This window comes from Macrobrachium nipponense, chromosome 10 (assembly GCF_015104395.2).
Source record: "Macrobrachium nipponense isolate FS-2020 chromosome 10, ASM1510439v2, whole genome shotgun sequence".
In the NCBI taxonomy this organism is placed as follows: domain Eukaryota; kingdom Metazoa; phylum Arthropoda; class Malacostraca; order Decapoda; family Palaemonidae; genus Macrobrachium; species Macrobrachium nipponense.
The window spans coordinates 61,269,498-61,290,122 of NC_087204.1; the positions used below are offsets into that span (position 1 = coordinate 61,269,498).

General features: G+C 36.2%; 1 protein-coding gene across 3 annotated transcripts in view; it reads right to left on the reverse strand.

The window, feature by feature from the left end:
- Nucleotides 1-20,625, reverse strand: part of LOC135223641 (peptidyl-prolyl cis-trans isomerase-like 3) — a 282,632-nt gene that overhangs the window by 57,684 nt on the left and 204,323 nt on the right. The window contains exon 5 of one of the 3 annotated variants that reach the window (XM_064262275.1): nucleotides 1,014-1,256. The exons of 1 other annotated variant lie outside the window; for it this stretch is intronic. In XM_064262275.1, coding sequence (XP_064118345.1) covers nucleotides 1,130-1,256 — 127 coding nt within the window. In that variant the 3' untranslated portion in view covers nucleotides 1,014-1,129. Of the gene's footprint in view, nucleotides 1-1,013; nucleotides 1,257-12,681; nucleotides 12,734-20,625 lie in introns of those variants that run through there. One more of the 3 variants, XM_064262277.1, reaches the window with a different exon arrangement.

The following is a 20,625-nucleotide window of genomic DNA, read 5'->3' on the forward strand; positions in this document are numbered from 1 at the left end:
CTTCAGCTTTGACCCGCAGATGAGTATGTCTTCTGCTCGGTAACTCGGTCCTTCAGCTCTGAACCATAGGAGAATATGCCTTCTGCTGCTTTCATCAATATGCCTGGCTCCTTCAACCATGTTTCTGATGTGTTGCTGTCCCACTTTGACGACCCTGACACCCTAGGCAATCCTATGCCTCATCAGTCACTTCACCTCTTATGTCTCACTGGAATCAAAGCAGTCAGAGGAAGACGATGCTGGTCTTGATGACAGTCGAGCTGGTGGAGGAGGACTTTTAAACCTCCTTGCAAGTCTTTACAAAGTCCTCCCATTGTAAGCATCAAGGGCCAGTGCACACAGGTAAGTGAGAGTAAAAAGAATTCCATATTTGTAATTTGTTTTTTGTGTGTATGAAAAATGACAAATATTGATTGTGTAACCTATTGTATTGCATGTTGAGTACAAATGTTTTAAAAAGGGGGGGGGGGGTTCCATTTTTTTTTAACACAAAGTATTCTGGGGAAAATTATAAAATTTTTAAAATGTCACTATCATATTGCATGTTGGATATGTAAAAAGAAAAGAAAAAAAAAGTTTGCTTTTATTGTGTACAATGTATTTTGGGGAAAATGGTAACAACTGTTCGTGTAATCTATTGTATTGCGAGCTGTGTGCAAGAGAAAAAAAGGTTTACTTTTTTGTGTATAATATGTCCCAAAGTGATTAGAGAAAATAATAAATATTGATCGTGTAAACTATCGTATTGCGTGTTGCATACAACATAAAAAAAGGAGTTTGCTTTTTGTTGTGTACAATGTATTTTAAAGTGATTGGGAAAAATGATAAATATTTTGTAACCTACTGCATAGTGTGCTGCATATGAGAGAAAATAAAGGATTTACTTTACTTGTATATGATGTATTTTAATATTTTAATGTGGTTAGGAAAATGATAAGGCAGCTAATTTCTTTTTGCATCAAGTTTTCAGTTTAAAATGTGATGAATTAAGAAAGTTGTCATAAACTACAATATTGGACAGGCAGGTCAAGTTTATTGCTCATGTAAATATAAAGGTACGTAATTTAAAAGTTCATAGGTACACAATACTCAACCAAATAAAATTATAACCCAAGGCTAAAACCTGCTCTCATCCAGCAATAGGATTAGCATGAATGGTGACACTAGTTATTCTCGTTTCTGTCGTTGGTCTGTGATTTTTAGGATTGACAGGAAGCTTTTCCAGCTCATCTAAGACTTCTAGGCCATCAATGACTCTGAAAAGTTAAATGCAACTCTTAAGAATATTTCTCGAAAATAAACAATATATGCCTCACACATATAAAAATCCCAATCTATTCACATAGCCTCACAAAAATAAAATTTTCAAAAGCATGAAATCTCCATTCATTAAGGCTACTGCTATACTTGACTCCACAACTTACAAAATTTAGTCCATGGCTGAATCAGCCAAGGCCATAGCCAAGTCCTTGTCCACACCAAATCATAACCCATATTGAAGTCTGAATTCAACCTTAAAGTTCAATGTGTACCGAATTTAGTTCTCAGATGAAAAGGCATGTTCAAAGACCAGGCTTGGAATTGATGTCTATCAATTATTTATATTTATGCCTCTATCAATTATTTATGTATGAGTAAAAATGAGTGGACACTAACCCACAATCATGGTTACAGAGACCAATATTGTTCTGAATACCCGAATAATCATAAAAACAAACTATATTTCTGGCCATTCTTCAGTCTTCACACTTATAACCAAAACGTTACTAATAATACACTAAACACAGCCTACAGGCTACTTAACCCAGAATCTCAGTATGTAGCTTTGCTACAATCTGGATTTTCTGGAAGGAATCCTAAACCAAAACAAAATAGATAGTACATGTGTAAGTGTTTACATAATAAAAATATGGAATGTTAGTCCACATATATAAAAGACTAAAACTAAAGAGGTCAACCAGATTGCTTGCAGGAATGTGATCAGACTAGAGACGCTAAAGATGACGTATACAATAAGTATGTAGGCTAAGTTGACATGCCGTCACCTGTAGTCATTCAATTGTTTATAAACTTTAGTCCAAGCTTCCTGCTTGAGACAAACACCGTGACCTATAGCTCAAGCGGCCTACGTGATCTGTAGTGTGTCTCATTTTGATTGTATGTTCGTATGTAACTATGTCATCTGATTGTATGTTCGTATGTAACTATGTCATCTGATTGTATGTTCATATGTTCGAGCTACTGTCTGCTCCTTTATGACTGGTAACCGAGATGGTAGTAGAGCAGAATAGAGTTAGCTATCGTCATTAGAAGACCTGTATCTCTTTACCTAAGCTTTATCATGTAGAGAGAATAGAATTAGCCATCATCATTGGCAGAAGCGATCAAGCTATCGTCATTAGAAGACTTGTACAATCATACCTGATCTTCACCATGTAAATTCAGAGAATATAAGTATTTTTGTACTTCGTGGTTTCTACTAGATCCTCACCTCATCACCGAATCATCATGAGTTTAACACATCGTCGTCATAACCAAAGAAGATAATACCGACTTCGTAAGTGATCTACAAACCCCAAGACACTCCATTGAATATGGAAGTGCAATACCAACCAACTCAGCGTAAGATTATCGCAAGTCTAACATTACCTCATAGGGCGCCGTATTATACAAGGCAACGGTCCTAAAAGTGATGGCAGCGACTGTACGCGCCTAAAAGTGGTGCAGCGTCCCAGAATAACTCTACAACTTCTCTGAAGAAAAACCAGAATAATGAAGTATCATATAAGAACTCTTCAACGACGACGAAAGCAACAGATTCTTCAAGCAACTTAGTATCATCATTTAGTGAATAACTTCAAGAAACAAACCCGACGTGTCCTTTTTCCTACGGCAACGCAAGCTTCGTCTCTCATTAGAATCATTCAAGAAAACATCGTTATTGAGCGTTTCTGGCACTTCAAGAAACAAACCGAACGCATCTGCAGCATTGGATCTACAAGGGCTCGAATCATCCAAACATCGCGCACGGGGGAAACTCATGCCAAAAAACCAGGTCATCCGCTAAATAGAGAAGGAGGACCAAGGCCATGTGTCGTTATCGGAACACCGTGACTTCCCACAAAAGCAAGCTAAGTACAATTTTTTATTCATTTGGAGTAACTTTGAGTGTTTCCTTTACAGGTCGAATTTCGTTATTCCTGTGGCTGAAGTTACGAGACATTCTTAATCTTATTTTTTTTACAGAAATTATCTACATCATTGAGATTTCGCTACTGCGAGTTTTTATCTTTGAGTGTCTGTTTCCAGAAGTTCTACTGAAATATCATAATCATATACTATGTTAATTTTATAATTTTGGGTGATTATTAATCCCTTACGTAACAAATCATATTAAACAGTGAATAGGCGTTTACGCAGTGGACGTCTGTATTTAAACAGATGCATGGATAGGGTCGTTAGGCACCGTAGTGATTAGAAAACACACAAAAACAAGTGGAACACCCGTACAAATCTAGATAAATTAGAGGAAACATTATTTCGGGTCATGACAATAAATGCTCCTTTGCAAAGTCCCGATCGCAGTTTTAGCCTTGAGTTTTTTGAGTTATATAAAATATCGAACCTCAATGACTCAACTTAACTTTAAAAATACGGCTGGATTGCAAGGAATAACATGTCTGTAAAAAACTTTCATTAGGCTAAATGCGCTGACCAGGATCCCTCACTATTTCAAATTTTAGCAAAGAATGAAGTACAAACAGTTAATATTGAATGCAGTAGAGATAACTTGTCTTAATAGTAATCGCTCAGTTCCTAATAGTTCGTCATTCATTGCTTTATATGTAACTAGCAGCAACATAATGCTAAAAACATACAATACGTTGCCGATGGTAAACAGTAGCCCTAAATATCAGAATCAAATAAAGCAAACTCGGGTACTGGGTCATCTAGTCAGCGGTCAAGGTCAGTTAAATCTGCCGAGTGTAGCAAGCAAAGCACATTCCATTTAAGCGACTTCAGCGGAAAGGGAGAGCGATGTTGGAAAAATTAAAAAGGAATTTCCCTATGCATCACACAACAGTATCAAGTAATCAGAGCAGGTTCTAGTAATTTTAATACATTAAGTTATTATAAATACTGGTGGATTAAGCCCAACTGTACGCGCCGTAAAAAATTAGAATATCTTGTTTTATTCCTTTAGTACACGTAATATCCGGTATTTACGGACTCACCGTCTGTTGTTCGAACTTCCCTAATGAGAAGTCCGGATAAGCGAGCGCTTACAGATACCTCTATAGTTATAAAAAACATTGATCTGTATCTAGTGTAATTGTGAGATCCATCTAGGGGTATACAAAATATTATCTTACATCCTGCAAAATAAGGCGTGTTTATCAAAGAGAAAATCCTATAAACCTTCAAACATATTAAAATCAGTTTGAACAAAAAGAGACAATTAATCAAATAATAACTTATATAAAGGAACTATACATTTGTCTCATAAATCGTAACATTGTTCAAATGACCCAACAGAATTCTCCCACAACTGCAGTTGCAGTTTTGCATGCAAAATCTCGAGACACATGCACCCTCGAATGTCTTAGTGCGTGTAAAAAGACTTTGCTGGGATCTGAAATTTTAATCCTTCCTGACACTCTGAAATATAACGATTATAAATATCGCTTTTTTTTTTATTGTTGCTAATTTTTAATCCCGCCCAACCAGTCGTAGATGAATCTCTTATACTCTATCTAAAGTAATATCCGTAAAGTCATTCAAGCAGAGGTGATTCCGCAGAAATTTTTTTTTATCTTTTATCTGAATACCAGGAAGTTTCTCCACTAGCGAGTGATCTCTGGGAAAAAAAACGGATGTAATTTAACACAAAATACGGTCTAAGGACAAACATAAAGCTATATACGTACCTTCGTATAGACTCTCAATGCAATTTCAAAATAGAGATAAATGACGAAGTTGAAAAATGTTAGTAATAGGAGCCATTAGGAAATCAAATAGCCCATATAATTTTCCCTCAAACGTCATGCCATAAAAGATCGGACTTGGCGTATCTGCGTAGATTTCTGTCGCTTAAACAAGGAAACGACTCCCGATAGTTTCCAGTGCCATGTACAGACGACATCTTATCTCTGTTAGGTTAGAATAAATTTTTCACCAGCTTGGACTTACTTAAAAGCTTTTACCAGATACCATTACCTAAGTGATTGTACCTCATACACCGTTTTCAGCACACTCAGGGGACATTATCGATTTTTACGTATGCCTCCGGCTTACGTTGCGCCCCAATTACAATATAGTGTTTGGAGACTTTTTTGGGGGATACCCTACATGCTTATATGGTTGGTCTTATAATCTTTTCTAAATACCTTAGAAGTACATTCACATAAACTAGAGCTAGTGCTACAGAGACAAAGACAAATAATCTCAGAGTAAAATATCTAAATGTGAGCTTTTAAAAACCGAACATGTTTATCTAGGTTTTATGTGTCTAGTCAAGGTCTTAAAGTAGTCCATGGTAAGGTGTCGGCTATTCATAACTTCCGGTACCTATTAACGTAAAAGGGGGATACAGCACTTTCGCGCTTTAGTGGGTATTACAATCGTATGTAAATATGTAACTCTTCAATCATGACAGCTCCTTTAACAGATCTTACGAAGAAGAGCGTAGATTTATTATGGTCTAAAAAGCATCAACAGGCGTTTGATATCTTAAAAGCGGAATAATGCAGCTCACCTAACTTAAAAATCCCTGATTTAAATATGGAATTTTTTTTATTGCAACAGACGCCTCAGACCTAGGGGTAAGAGGGGTACTACTTCAGTAATATGATAAACTGTTCTTTCCTATAGCTTTTTATTCATGTAAACTAAAGCCCTCTGAAAGTAAATATGCAGTAATAGGCAAGGAAGGGCTAGGTATCTTTAACTCACTAGTACATCTTAAGTTCATAATCTATGGCTATCCTGATAATGTCCTTACTGAACATGAGTCCTTTACCGAGTTTTTCAAAGGCTTTAATCACAGTCCAAAAGGAACTCGGTGACAAATGATCATTCAGGTCGTTGGAGCCAAGATAAGATATCTACCTGGGAAAGCAAATATCATAGCTGACGCATTATCCCGCACCATATTGCAAAGAACCATTAATTGGACTAAAAAATATAGAAACATCCGTGCCTATTGTCAAAACCGTATCTAAACAAGAAAAATTCCTTAACCGAAAAGATCGCGAGCATTGAATATCTGGGTTGGAGCGCCGAACTGTTACAAACTGAACAAAGCAAGTGTCAACTAAAGCCCTCTGAAAGTAAATATGCAGTAATAGGCAAGGAAGGGCTAGGTATCTTTAACTTACTAGTACATCTTAAGTTCATAATCTATGGCTATCCTGATAAAGTCCTTACTGAACATGAGTCCTTTACCGAGTTTTTCAAAGGCTTTAATCACAGTCCAAAAGGAACTCGGTGACAAATGATCATTCAGGTCGTTGGAGCCAAGATAAGATATCTACCTGGGAAAGCAAATATAGCTGATGCATTATCCCGCACCATATTGCAAAGAACCATTAATTGGACTAAAAAATATAGAAACATCCGCGCCTATTGTCAAAACCGTATCTAATCAAGAAAAATTCCTTAACCGAAAAGATCGCGAGCATCGAATATCTGGGTTGGAGCGCCGAACTGTTACAAACTGAACAAAGCAAGTGTCAACAGCGATAGCAAAACAATAAACACTTCGAAACGGAAACAGGGTCAGCGACTAAGCAAAAAACAATAAATACTTCGAGCAGAAACCCTAAAGCAAAGTATATTTAAAGTATGTGTATCAGAATAATGTAATCAAATGTAATATTATATGTAGGTCCGTGACAAGGAAAACCCGAAGAACACAGCAGATGACTAACGACCAGGTAGTAGTGATAATCTCTTTCATACCAATCGTCATAAACTGATTGCATTCCGTCATCCAGGGTTCCCTATTATGTCACAGAAAGCCAAATCACTGTTTGACTGGCCTACGATGCTTACAGATATATTAAAGCACATAACTAATTGTAACACGTGTCATGAAAACAAGGGATACACTAAGACACCTGTCAGTTTAGGGGCCTATCCTGTGCCAAATCAATCCTTGAAAGAATATACGTAGAATTATTAACAGAATTACGAGTCTGACAGAGGGAATAAACACTTCTTAGTGTTAATAGTTCCTTGACACGTTATATAGAATTAATAGCACTAAAAACAAACACCGCAATTGAGTGCGCTAGGAATATTTATGAGTGCTATATCAGTAAACATGGAATTCAACACATAATAATCTGTGACTCGGGTGGTGTAAATCAATAATAATCTCCCTAACTCGTGTGAATTCCTTATCCATTAAGAAAACCAATAATATATTTTATCACCCAGTCAATCGGTTTGGTAGAATAAGAGATAAATAAGAAAGTGTCAATGTCTTACGAGTTACAACTCGTGATATTGGATCCGAACTGGATTATAGCGGTTCTCGCGGTTTTAAATACCTTTATCATTCATATCTCGTATCTGTAGAAATGATACCGCAAGTAGCCTTATACGGTACGCCGCTAGAACACTTTTCCACATATTCAAGCCAACCATTAATTTATCAAATATATATATATAAAAAATATATAAATATAAAAAATAAAATAAATATGGATACAAGTGGAGTCAATATAATACACTCCGTAAGAACTCGGAAGGGTTACAAATTATAATAAAAAAAGGAATCACGATAAAATCAATAAGCAAAACGTAACCATAGGTTAATTAAATATCCAAATATATATGCGTAAAGATTTGAACTCTAACTTAACGCTTTAGTAATGACAAATAAGCTAAAAGTTCAAACACATATCAAAACCTACTGACATATTATCTGTCCCGGTGATTTATATTCGTAGTCAATGGAAAAAAAAATAATAAATAATAAATAAATAAATAAAAAAATAAAGATAAAAGTCAGGAAGTCTAGAAGTGAAAATGTTATCTATGGAATAAGCCTATATGAATCTTATACAGGGCTAATAATATATATAGAATTTGTATGGAAACCTTTTTTCATTAGTTTGAATAAGGAATATTTAATTTAACATAATTACATTTATTTACAATCATGCAGATTTCCAACATGAAACTAATATATTGTTCAATTTTGGTACTGTTTTTTTTTCAGACATTCTTCTCATGTGGGTGGAGAATTAAAACAAAAAAATATAATTTGAAAATACTAAAGTCGTATTTAATTACAGCAAGTCACGTAACTCTTAGCTGGCTGAGAGCAATCTCCTGCCAAGTGACGACGTCATCATTGCCGTATCAGCATTTGTTCCTTTTAACCTCAATAATCTGCTTACACAGGCTTCATCTGTGTGTGCCGTCTTCGCTTGCGAAGCAGGTTGACTGGAGAAAGGAATGCTTAGCTCATGAACTTCACATGTGGTTCATAGGTCACGATGACATGACATACCACATAACCTATTCTTATCCGTGTGTGCAATGCAACTCGCAATCGTTAATAAACAAAATAAGCAAATAGAATTTCTATAACAACAAAATGAATTAATTTTTTCTGAACCTCATAGACAATTAGAGTCAATAATTTAGCTTATGACATGGGTAAACGGACATTTAGAAGTATCAAGTCATGGATATGAAATATTTACTTGCAACATTGGTCTATCACAATTCAAGTAAAATCACATTCATGGGAAAATGTTACATTTTCTTGAAAAAAACCCAAAGTTTATATAGAAATTAGTTACATAGTGGGTTCTTTCGTTGCATCTCTAGCCTATTAATAAAGTTTTTAAAATTAACCTCAGAGGATGCGCGCGAGAAAAATTGAATATGAAACTTTTGTTAGGGGCACATAGGATCAGATTTTATCACAACTTAATTTCAGTTAGCATAAAGAAATACAGAATCATGATTAATATTCTCTTTGACTCTTATGTAGCCTGGCAATCTTACAAATATCTCCGTTTTCCACTTCTTTGTCTAGTAACTTACTACCAGTAATATCGAATTTTCTTTGGGATTCGTATTGATATCTGTTAATTTTTATAATTATGGATATTTTTTACATTCCTCATAAACCTGGATAGGTTCACTCATTATTAATGCCATGGATAAAAAAAGTTTGTACAGCTCTCTTTTGAATTCCACAAATATCAGCGAATTCATGTGGGTTAAGTCTGGTCTAAATGGCTTTCTCCCCCCCTGTATTTGGATGTCGTCTGAATTTACTTTGCCCTTGTTACAAGTATAATTTCACTTGCAGGCTGATTAATGGAACCTGTTACAGTATCCTGAAGTACGAGAGTTTCACATCGCAACTTCAAAAAAATCGTTCGTCGCAGCGGACGACTACAGTCAAGTAACAACCGCCTACAATGTGAAAGGAATTTCTTGGACTTCTTCGACCGACACCCATATCCCGTCGTTAATCTCGTTTTAATGCGGAACGCTCCGGCGGCTGTCGGAAATCGACTACAAAAGGGACATACTTCCGACAATTACGACCCGAAGGATATTCAACTCTACTTTGCTGGCGAAGGACTCGTGCTGGGGATGATTTTATTCATCGCGAACGTATTCGTGTGGCTTAGGATGCAGAGAACAAGTATGAGCGCAAAATAGAACGTTGGACCCGGCCCAGGCAAATTTTCCCCTTGTTTTAACCATTTGAAATTGGCCCTTTCATTTGGCTATAGGTGGTTGTCTGGAACTGTGTAATGGACGAAAAGTTGTTCGAACGCTAGTTAAATGTGAAGTAGTATAACCTCGGTCATGTATCCTATATATATAAAGTATCATGTATCCTATATATAAATGATCATAAATAACAGAATCGAAATATATATTTTTGCGTGTACGCACTAGGAATCTATATATAAATGATCATAAATAACAGAATCGAAATATATTTTTTGCATGTACGCAGTAGGAATCTATTTAAAGTGCACATATATTAATCATAATTATATGAATCCATATACATATGTATAAATAAATCAGGTAGCCTATAATCAATCTGTTACCTTTTATCTTACCAATATCTGCAGTTATTTATGAGTTAGTATATGAATTAATGAATCAGATATATAACAGTTAGCATAAAAATCAACGAATCAATCAGCATAAACATTAATAATTTTATCAATTCATATATGAAATTTTTATCAGTTAAAATATGATTTTTATCATGTTTCTATGCAATTATCAGAGTACATACATTAGTATCTTCTGTAGCATATGTATCTTAATGAGATGAAGTGAAAAACTGTATCAGTATATATCACGTGATCACTATTATTTACGAGTATCATATGCATATTATGTCGAATATTTTATTACTTGAATCTGTATTTGTGTACACCATGAATTTTTTTTTTACTTATAAGTATTTTCTATTATCTATATATATTCACATAGTGTCTGTATCACACTCCTATAAGTCAAATGCAAGTCAAGCTTGAGTAATATTCAGTGGTTGGTTTTGGTAGCTGACCGAGCTAATGTAAGTGTTTACATAATAAAAATATGGAATGTTAGTCCATATATATAAAAGACTAAAACTAAAGAGGTCAACCAGATTGCTTGCAGGAATGTGATCAGACTAGAGACGCTAAAGATGACGTATACAATAAGTATGTAGGCTAAGTTGACATGCCGTCACCTGTAGTCATTCAATTGTTTATAAACTTTAGTCCAAGCTTCCTGCTTGAGACAAACACCGTGACCTATAGCTCAAGCGGCCTACGTGATCTGTAGTGTGTCTCATTTTGATTGTATGTTCGTATGTAACTATGTCATCTGATTGTATGTTCATATGTTCGAGCTACTGTCTGCTCCTTTATGACTAGTAACCGAGATGGTAGTAGAGCAGAATAGAGTTAGCTATCGTCATTAGAAGACCTGTATCTCTTTACCTAAGCTTTATCATGTAGAGAGAATAGAATTAGCCATCATCATTGGCAGAAGCGATCAAGCTATCGTCATTAGAAGACTTGTACAATCATACCTGATCTTCACCATGTAAATTCAGAGAATATAAGTATTTTTGTACTTCGTGGTTTCTACTAGATCCTCACCTCATCACCGAATCATCATGAGTTTAACACATCGTCGTCATAACCAAAGAAGATAATACTGACTTCGTAAGTGATCTACAAACCCCAAGACACTCCATTGAATATGGAAGTGCAATACCAACCGACTTAGCGTAAGATTATCGCAAGTCTAACATTACCTCATAGGGCGCCTTATTATACAAGGCAACGGCCCTAAAACATGTACATGTAACTGGCTTACAGAAACATTCTACTTGACTATTATAAACTCATGAACTAGAAATTATACTTTCACATGCTATTAAGTCTTTACCATATTAACTTCAAGATCCGAACAGCAATTAAAATAGCTTGCAAATGGTAAATAGTCACAAAATAATGGAATATTTTCATACTTAAAATATCTTTAAATTTAATTTTGCTCTGGCCTTCAGCAATAATATAAAAAGCTAAAGTTACACCTTAGAATATCAATTACATTCAGACTACATATATGTTAAAATTTAAACTTAAATATTTTGCAAAGGGCCAGCTTCTGCAACATTATCTGAAAGTAACTTGGCAAGTGATTACCCACCATCCTCATTTTCAGCCTCGGAGAAACATCAATCTCTTAGATCCCCGAAACTGGAGAACTTGATCATAGTCATAGGGACAAGACAGACATGGTAGTATGGCTAGCGTACACTAGCCATCAATCAGCAATGTTTTAGGCATATATGGCCAATATATGTAGGTAGCACATCTTCTAGGTTTATTACCATACTTCAAATTGATATCTCCCTTATAATCTCGGTTTCATCTCGTTTAATCAGTCCCACTGTTCATGCCACTGATCATGAACTAAGTTTTCTAATTCTAGGTTTACAACCATTCTTTAAAAAGTGGCATCTTGAAAGTAGTTTAAGTGCTGCTTGTTTCAAACAGGCACCCAGCAAAACTTTACATTTATTCCTAAGCACTTAAAACAAAACCATTGTAAAAATTCTTATAACTAAAAGCTTAAAAAGGACATTTGTAGCTTGATGCATATATATGAATCCCGATGATGTGATAAAAATTCATAATAGAGCTACGTGCAGCAAACATTCAAGTTTATTGACATGGCGGAGGTGTTGGATATTGATTCTAATTACAAATACCTGAGTTCAACAGTGATTTGTAAGGTCAGAGTCGGTATCAACTTATACCTCACTTGTAAGCCGAGTCGATAATGTCACTGAAGTCCTGATTTCTTCTCTGTCCGCTGATCGCTGGTTCAAACCCACAAGAGGACAAAATTATTATCACCTAAAAAATTCCCCTTTGGTTAACATATGTGAAAATATATTAATTCCGAGGTAGAGCGAATTGGATATAAAAGGACATTTGTAGCTTGATGCGTGTATATGAATATCAATGATGTATATAAAAATTCATAATAGTCACATGCGGCAAACATTTGACTTTATTAACATGGCAGAGGGGGTTGGATATCGATTCTAATAACAATTACCTGAGTTGGACAGTGATTTGTAAGGTTCGGAGTCGGTACCAACTTATACCTCACTTGTTGGCCAATTCGATAATGTTACTGAAGTCCTGATTTCTTCTCTGTCCGCTGGGGGCTGGTTCGAACCCAAGAGAGGACAAAATTATTATTACCTAAAAAATTCCCCTTTGGTTAACATATATGAAAATATATTAATTCCAAGGTAGACTTCAACCCCCCTGTTTATATTACGTAATATAGACCTTTTCGTCTTATATGTTCTATTGGATATTGTTTATGATATGGTGCATATGATTAACTTATTTTATGAATATTTCAGGCATGTGCAAGTTTTCATTTTATTTGTCGTCCAAGGAAGAGGTGCTTTTACTATCAAAGGCACCTATATATTCATATTTAGTGATTCAAACAACCCTCTAGCTCTAATTAGGAAAGGTGATGGATGGTTGATTATAAATACATTTCTTAATTCAAATAATTTCTTTGTTGCAGAATTACTTGTCTGAATTCTTAGAGGACTTTTCATTGTTACTAGCTCTCTATGGAATGCCAGAGGGGTAGTTCAGCACATTGAACTTGTAAAAATGAGATTGGTGATGATCTAAAGGTTCCTGAGAATATTCTAAGACCTTCATTGTAAACGAAGTCTAACATTTTTAGCGCTGCGTCCGAAGCTGAGCCATATACTTCGCATCCGTAATCAATGATACACAGCACTGTTGCCTCATACAGAACATTAAGTGTACTATGTCCATCGGATCCGCAAGTAGCGTTTGATAAATGTTTAATTGAATCTAATACTCTTCTACATATTGATTTCACAGTTTAAGTGAGTATCAAATACTAATCCTAAAAGTTTTGCAATTTGCCAATTGGTATACGTACTATGATTTCTAATTTTTAAATCTATTTCTTCACCTTTCTTCCACCACCCACCTTTTTTTTTATATAAAAGAGGACTACTTGAGTTTTACTTATGAATAATTTAAAGCCTACAAATGATGTCCTTTCATCTACTGTTATTATAGTTTTATTGATTATTTGCTCAGCATCTTTTAAGCAAGATGCTGAATAATATAAGGTAAAATTCCATAAACAGTTTACTTTTTATTCCAGTGGGTAGATTATTACTGATATCATTTATTGCTAAAGTAACAGTGTGCCACTAAGGACACTTCCCTGTTGAACAACATTTTTAAATAGAAATGATCTTGACAAAAGATCATCAATTCTCATCTGAAAACTGGGATCAGTTAAAAAGTTCTTGATAAATCTAGGTGGTTGTCCATGAATTTTTGTTTTACTATAGCGTACCTTCAGGTAGTATCATATGCCTTTTCAATGTAAAAAAGACAGGTACTGTAATTTGTTTTCGTTCAAAACCTCTATGTATATGGCGTTCGAGTTAGAGAGAGAATCTAATGTATATCTGTTACACTGTGACCCTGTGGAGGGAATACAAGCTACAAAACAAAAACTCTCAAAACATATGTACTCATCATATACTTGACACACTCAGGGCGAGGAGCTGCTTTGCTGTCCACTGGATATAGCTAGGCTAGGCTAGCTGTCGTAACACAATACACAAACAACCAAACGAGGACAACAACCACAAAACAATTAATTAACAATACAATAAAAGACCACAACACAAACAATCACTAGCAACACCAAAAAACAATAACACGTCAACACACCACCTACAACATCAAGGAATCACAACAACTCGCCATTCACTTCTTCCAAACCACTTTCATTCAAATTCCCATTATCTCCCTCACTACTATCCTCCCAAATCTCATTCACTACTTCAACATCTTCTAGTTCTGGTCCCAATATCTCCCCTATTTCTGCTACCAAATCACTCAGTTCATCCATACGTCTGTTAAACTCTTGCAAAGACTTGAACATACAACCAACTTCCTCCTTACTACTAGGTTTCCTTCCCACTGAAATCTAACTTATCCCTGTTAATTCAAACCCGCATGCACTAAAAGTATCATTCATTTTCTCAAAGTTACTACACGCTTTATCAACCGTTTGCAACCCTACCACTATCACCCTTATCATGCCATTCACGCTTCTTCCTTCCACTTTCTTTCTCTACACTCTTCTGCTTACTTCCATACTCAACCAACACTAACTGTCAATCTCCCAGACCCATTTGTTCACTGACACTTGGCTCATACTTATTCACCCTCAACGATTCACTCATCACATTGTCCCGAACATACTGTGGTACTTCCCTCCTCTTATGGAGCTGGTTATGGTGTGCTCTAACCTTTATCCATCCCCCCACCTGCTCGCAATTTCCCCAAAACATAACTCAATCCACTCTGTCCCACTTCCAAAATCTTAAAAGGCCCTTCATATTTCTCCCTTACCTTATTCACATTCAATCTTCCTATCTCGACCACCTCTTTCAACACTTTATCCCCAATCTTAAAACTTTCAAACCTTTCACTAGCTTTCTTCCACAAATCCCGATCACTCTCTGAAAGACCCAACCGCGGCCTAACAATCCTTTTAGAATTCAACACATATTTACAAAGAGACATACCTATACTCATCTGCAGTGTGGCGTTTTAAACCCACACTGCACGTCCTACATACATATCCCAATCATTGTTGCCTTTACTCATCATTCACAAAATCTCAATCATTGTTCTAACAGTCCTTTCAGCCAAACCATTCGCACTGGGCATATATGGAGTAGAATACACATGCACAATACCCCATTCCTTCAACACTTCTTCAAATTCCCATCCCACAAACTCAGGTCCATTATCACTCAACATTTTCGCCAGCTTACACACACACACACACATATGCAACATCACTTGACCCACCATTCGCACAACAGTGTCACTCCTCTTATCTTTGATGGGAACCACATAGGCAAATTTACTCATGTGATCCACCATCACAATCATCCCCACGTGCCCTCTCGCAGTCCTAGGCAAAGAAACACAATCAATCATAAGCATTGCAAACGGTTCTTTCATCTACAATCGCAACACAGGTGGACTCGCATGCACACTCTGATACTTCCCCTCTGACAGTCTTCATATGTGACGGCTACATCCATACAAATCTTATTCAACCCAGGTGCATAGAATTTCTCTCTTGTGCATTCCTATAACTTATTTTTCCCCATATGCCCAAACCAATCGTGCACCAACAAACACATACTCAGAGCTGACTCAACAGAAAACACCGGCACATACACTTCCCTGTCATACACCCCTTCCTGATGTAAATAGTACACTATGTTTTTACACACTACAAACTGTTTAGCAACCCTCTTATACACATCCAACTCACATATCCAATCTTCCACACGCACTCCTCCCAAAACACATTGTCACAACATACTTATCTCCAGGCACTTATCTTGCATTTCCTCAATCTTTTCCTCACTCAAGAAATCATTCTCACTCCTAGCAATATCAATCACACCCACAAAGTTTGTTACAAATACATTACCACTTTGAATCTTAGCTATTTTTCTGGCCCCCTTTCTAAGAATTCCATTTCCTATATCTAAAAGCAAGCTGGCATATCATTTTCTCCTATATCTAACGCTACTCTTTATCCTCTTCGTCTGCTCCAAAATCCTGGCTTTCACACAATCATAAGGCACATTCCCTACACTCATCATTACCCCATACATACTCAACAAAAATCCCATCAAAAAGCTACCCAGCTCGCTTGACCAAACTCTCTTGTTATCCCCATACTTAGCCTCACAATACTTCTCATATTCCTTAAAAAAAGTCCCCTATGTCCCTACTACCATATTCCTCATATCATGCACATCAGGGCACCTCTCTCATATACTCAGCCTTTCGTACTTCCTGCCAACTCTCACTCTCACTTTCTCTACTTCCATTCTGACATTTCTTACCCTCTTTCGAATACAACGAATCTACTTCCATACTAACATCCATGCTCTTGATTATGCTTTTCTTAACCTTCTTTTTCCTACCTACCTGTTTCCACTCACCACTATCTAAATCACTCTCAGCCCTTTCCCCAATGTATTCAGTCCTAGTCTCATCCTGTCCGTCATCCCTACTAGCCTTCTTTCCCTTAGCCGTCTTCTTTTCCTCAGCCCCTTCTTATTCTGTCCTCAAATTTATCTTTATCCTGTGTCTTCCCTTTCATCCACTTGCTCGTTCTTTCACTTTCTTAATTGCTCCTGACCTGTCAAAAGACCCAGTAGGCCTACTTCCTACTGTTCCCTCTCCCATGAATCCCTTCATCATCTCCTGCACTGCATTCATCATTACTCCGAATTTTTCGTCCATTTTCTCAACCATTCTCTCTTCCGCTCCTTTCACCTCTTCTTTCATTTCCACTTTCACACTCCTTAGCATTCCTCTCATTCCCTCTAACTCGCTCTTCAGCTCCTCACACTACCCTCAACCTCTCATTCTCTACTTCCAATCGTCCTCTCACTTCTCTCTTCAACCTCAACTCCTCCTTCAACCTATCCACTTCAGTTAAACCTTCCGAACTCATTTTCCTTCACCAATCATATAACTCTTTATACCAATTGTCCTGCAGCTGCCACACCATCAGTCCCCCCTGTTTGGGCACCAATAAATAATGTGGGGGGAATACAAGCTAAAAAACAAAAACTCTCAAAACACATGTACTCACCATATACTTGACACACTCAGGGCTAGGCTAGCCATTGTAACACAATACACAAACAACCAAACAAGGAAAATAAGAACACAACAAATCAATAACTATACAACAAAAGACCACTGCACAATTAATCACTATCAGCACCAAAAAACAATCACAAGACAAGTCAACACACCGTCTACAACATCAAGGAACCACAATAACACTCAACAACTCGCAACTCCAACAACTCATGTACAACATAAAAGAACTCACGAGCACAACAAACTCAACAACACAGGCACAACAACCTTCAAACATCAACAATAATTCAAACAACCACTTCAAATCACAATAATTGACAATCAATAATATTTAAGACTGCTGCCAAAAAACTGACTCTCCAGCACAGGCTCTGATCACAGACTCCCTCACTTCTCCCGACTCTTGTAACAGATGCTCGCCACTGATACCTTGGTGATCGCCACGACAGACACACGCTTATGCCCGCCATCAAACCACTCCCGTTCATCCCTCCACCAATTTTGCTCTCTCTCTCTGTCTTTCATGCAACCCTCGAAGACGCTGTCAAATTTAAATTACCATTACCACTCCTCCATAACCTAAACTTAGTGGGAGTAAAACTTTTACTCTCTCGAATGTGCCATGTTAGTCGAGCATGTACAATCTTTTCTAACAATTTACATAAATAGCTTGTTAAAAAATATTGGTCTGTAATTATCTATATTACTGGGATCCTTTCCAGGTTTGGGGATTGGAATTATTATAGCTTTATTCCGTTCATCAGGAAATAAATTTAGAGGCCATAAATGATTATAAAATTGTAAGAAGAATGACTTTGCCAAAGGTGCTAAGTGGCCAATCATTTCAAAAGAAATATTGTCACCACCAGGAGCAGGTGTATTGCTGTTCGAGAAAGCATAGCCAAATCTTCCATATTAAATTTTCTATTATAATATAGATCTCCTTTTACTTTAAAATTTGTTATTAATTCTATATTATTTTCCTTTGTGCAGAAGTGTTCACCTAAATTTTTGTCACTATTTCCATTTACTAAGTTTTCTCCCATTACTTATTCCTTTTGGATCAAGTATTCTCTTCCCATCTTTTAATATAGCATTCTAGGTGGTTTAACATGGGTACCATTTATTTTCCCGAATTTTTCCCATATTTTTTGTATGGGAGTATTATTAGACAGATCTGATACACATTTCCTCCATGAAATGATTCTTCCTTGAATTAGCTCATTTTAAAATTTTTTAGATATTTTGCTGTATAGAGGTTTTGATGTATCAATTTCTCGTCATAATATAGTAATTTTGTTTAAAGCTCCTTCTAATATTGGTAAGGTTATATTTATTTTACTGACCTTTCTATTCAAATGATTTAATTGTCTCCCTATTGAGTGCTTTATATCAATTAATTCTATTAGCATATTGGACCACCATGGGACTCTTGTTTGTTGGATGGGGTTTAAGTTTGGCATTGCTTTATCAACAACATTTTTAATGAAATCAACAAGAATTTTATTAGTTTCATTATGGTCTTTTAAATATTCAACCAGTGGGATATTTCTTGTGAGCATTTCATATCGTTCCAAATCTGCTTTATAAATGTTAAAGTGAGGAACATGATTTGCAGGATTATTTTGTAATGTAATAAGGAAATTAATATTTGGAAATGATCACAGCGTGCAAGTCATCAACTGTATTTCAAACTAATCCATCAAATTTACTTCCTGTGCATGGAGTTAAGTCCTCTAAGGAAAATGTTCCATGTGTTTTTTTTAAAATATGTGCTAATTTCATCATCATTTATGAAACAAAAGTCGTTTGAATCTATGAACTCTTCTATTTTGCTCCCTGCTCTATTGGAGTTTGTACAATTATAATCCCATATCAGGTTATGACTGTAGGGATTGTTTCCCGGGATCCCATTGCTTATTTGTCTGGGAAAATTCCTGATACTTTATTTTTCTTCCCGGGAAATCCCGGCCTCTTTTAAATATGTGCAAACTAAAAAAATAATACATTTTCAATAATTAGCAGCTATTGCCGTAGGAGAAGTGTACGTAACACTGTCCTAAACGTTTTTCATACCTAACACTGTTCTAAACGTATTTCATACGTGTATGTCTGAAATCTGTGCTGTGAGGCAGCCTGAGACGGGTGAGTTGCTTCATTTACTCGTCAGCTTCCAAGTTGTTTCGCTCACTTAAACTCCACTAAAAGTGCTGTGATTTTTTTTTTGCAACTTTTCCTTCCCACAATGTCAGAGAAAGATAAACATAAAACATTTGTATGGGAATACTTTGACAGAGGTATTAGTAAGTCTTCTAAGGGAGTTACAGATGAAGCACAATACAAAAAGTGTGCTGCTGTAATAAAGTGTACAGGTGGTTCGACAAGTGGCTTGCTTCGGCATCTAAAAAGCAAACATTCTATAGAGAAACCAAGCCCGGCACAATCAGATGTCTCTAGTGAAACAATTTTCTAGCTCTTCAAATCATTTCAAGATTGCTTATTCTCAGGCTAAGCCTATACTGCACAGTTTCGTGAAGAAAACCACTAAAGAAGAAATGATTGTTAAACTTGTAGCTTTAGATGGTTTTCCTCCCAGTGCCGTCTTTAAAAGTGAATTTATAACTCAAGCCTTCAGTGATAAAGGCATGCTTCCAAAAAATCCGAATCATGTTATGCAATTAATATATAAACAATATAAAATTGCAAAAGATATTTTTATGATGGAAATGCAACGATCTTTGAAGAGTGGAAAGAGGTACATTAGATGAATATTCCTCTCTTAAAAACAAAAGATATCTGAATATTAATGTTCATCAAGATAAGGATAAATTTTGGAACTTGGGAATGGTAGCAATTAGTGGACGCATGACTGCTGAAAAAGCTGTTGAAAAAGTAGAAAACAAACTAAGTTTAATTTATCCCTAAGTAGGCATATTGTTGCAGTTGTTACAGACAGGGGGAGCGTTATGGTAAAATTTGGACGGTGTACTGACTGTGAACATCAGCTGTGCTATGCGCATGCTATATACATCTTGCTGTTTGTGATGTTTTATACAAGAAGCAGACATTTCATGAAACCGACATTACAGAAGTGGAGTCAAGTGCCGAAACTGATGCTGAAGAATTAGAAGAGGATGATTGTCAAGAAAAAAAAGCTTTAAGATCTGGCATAAACATTGATCATGGTCAGAATGAAGAGGAAGCTGTAAATCACATCAGGAACGATCTGGTTTCAAATATAGTTAATGTAGCTACTGCCATTGACAAAGTGAGAAAGATTGCCCGCATAATTCTCAAGTCTCCAGTAAAAACCAATACTATGCAGAGT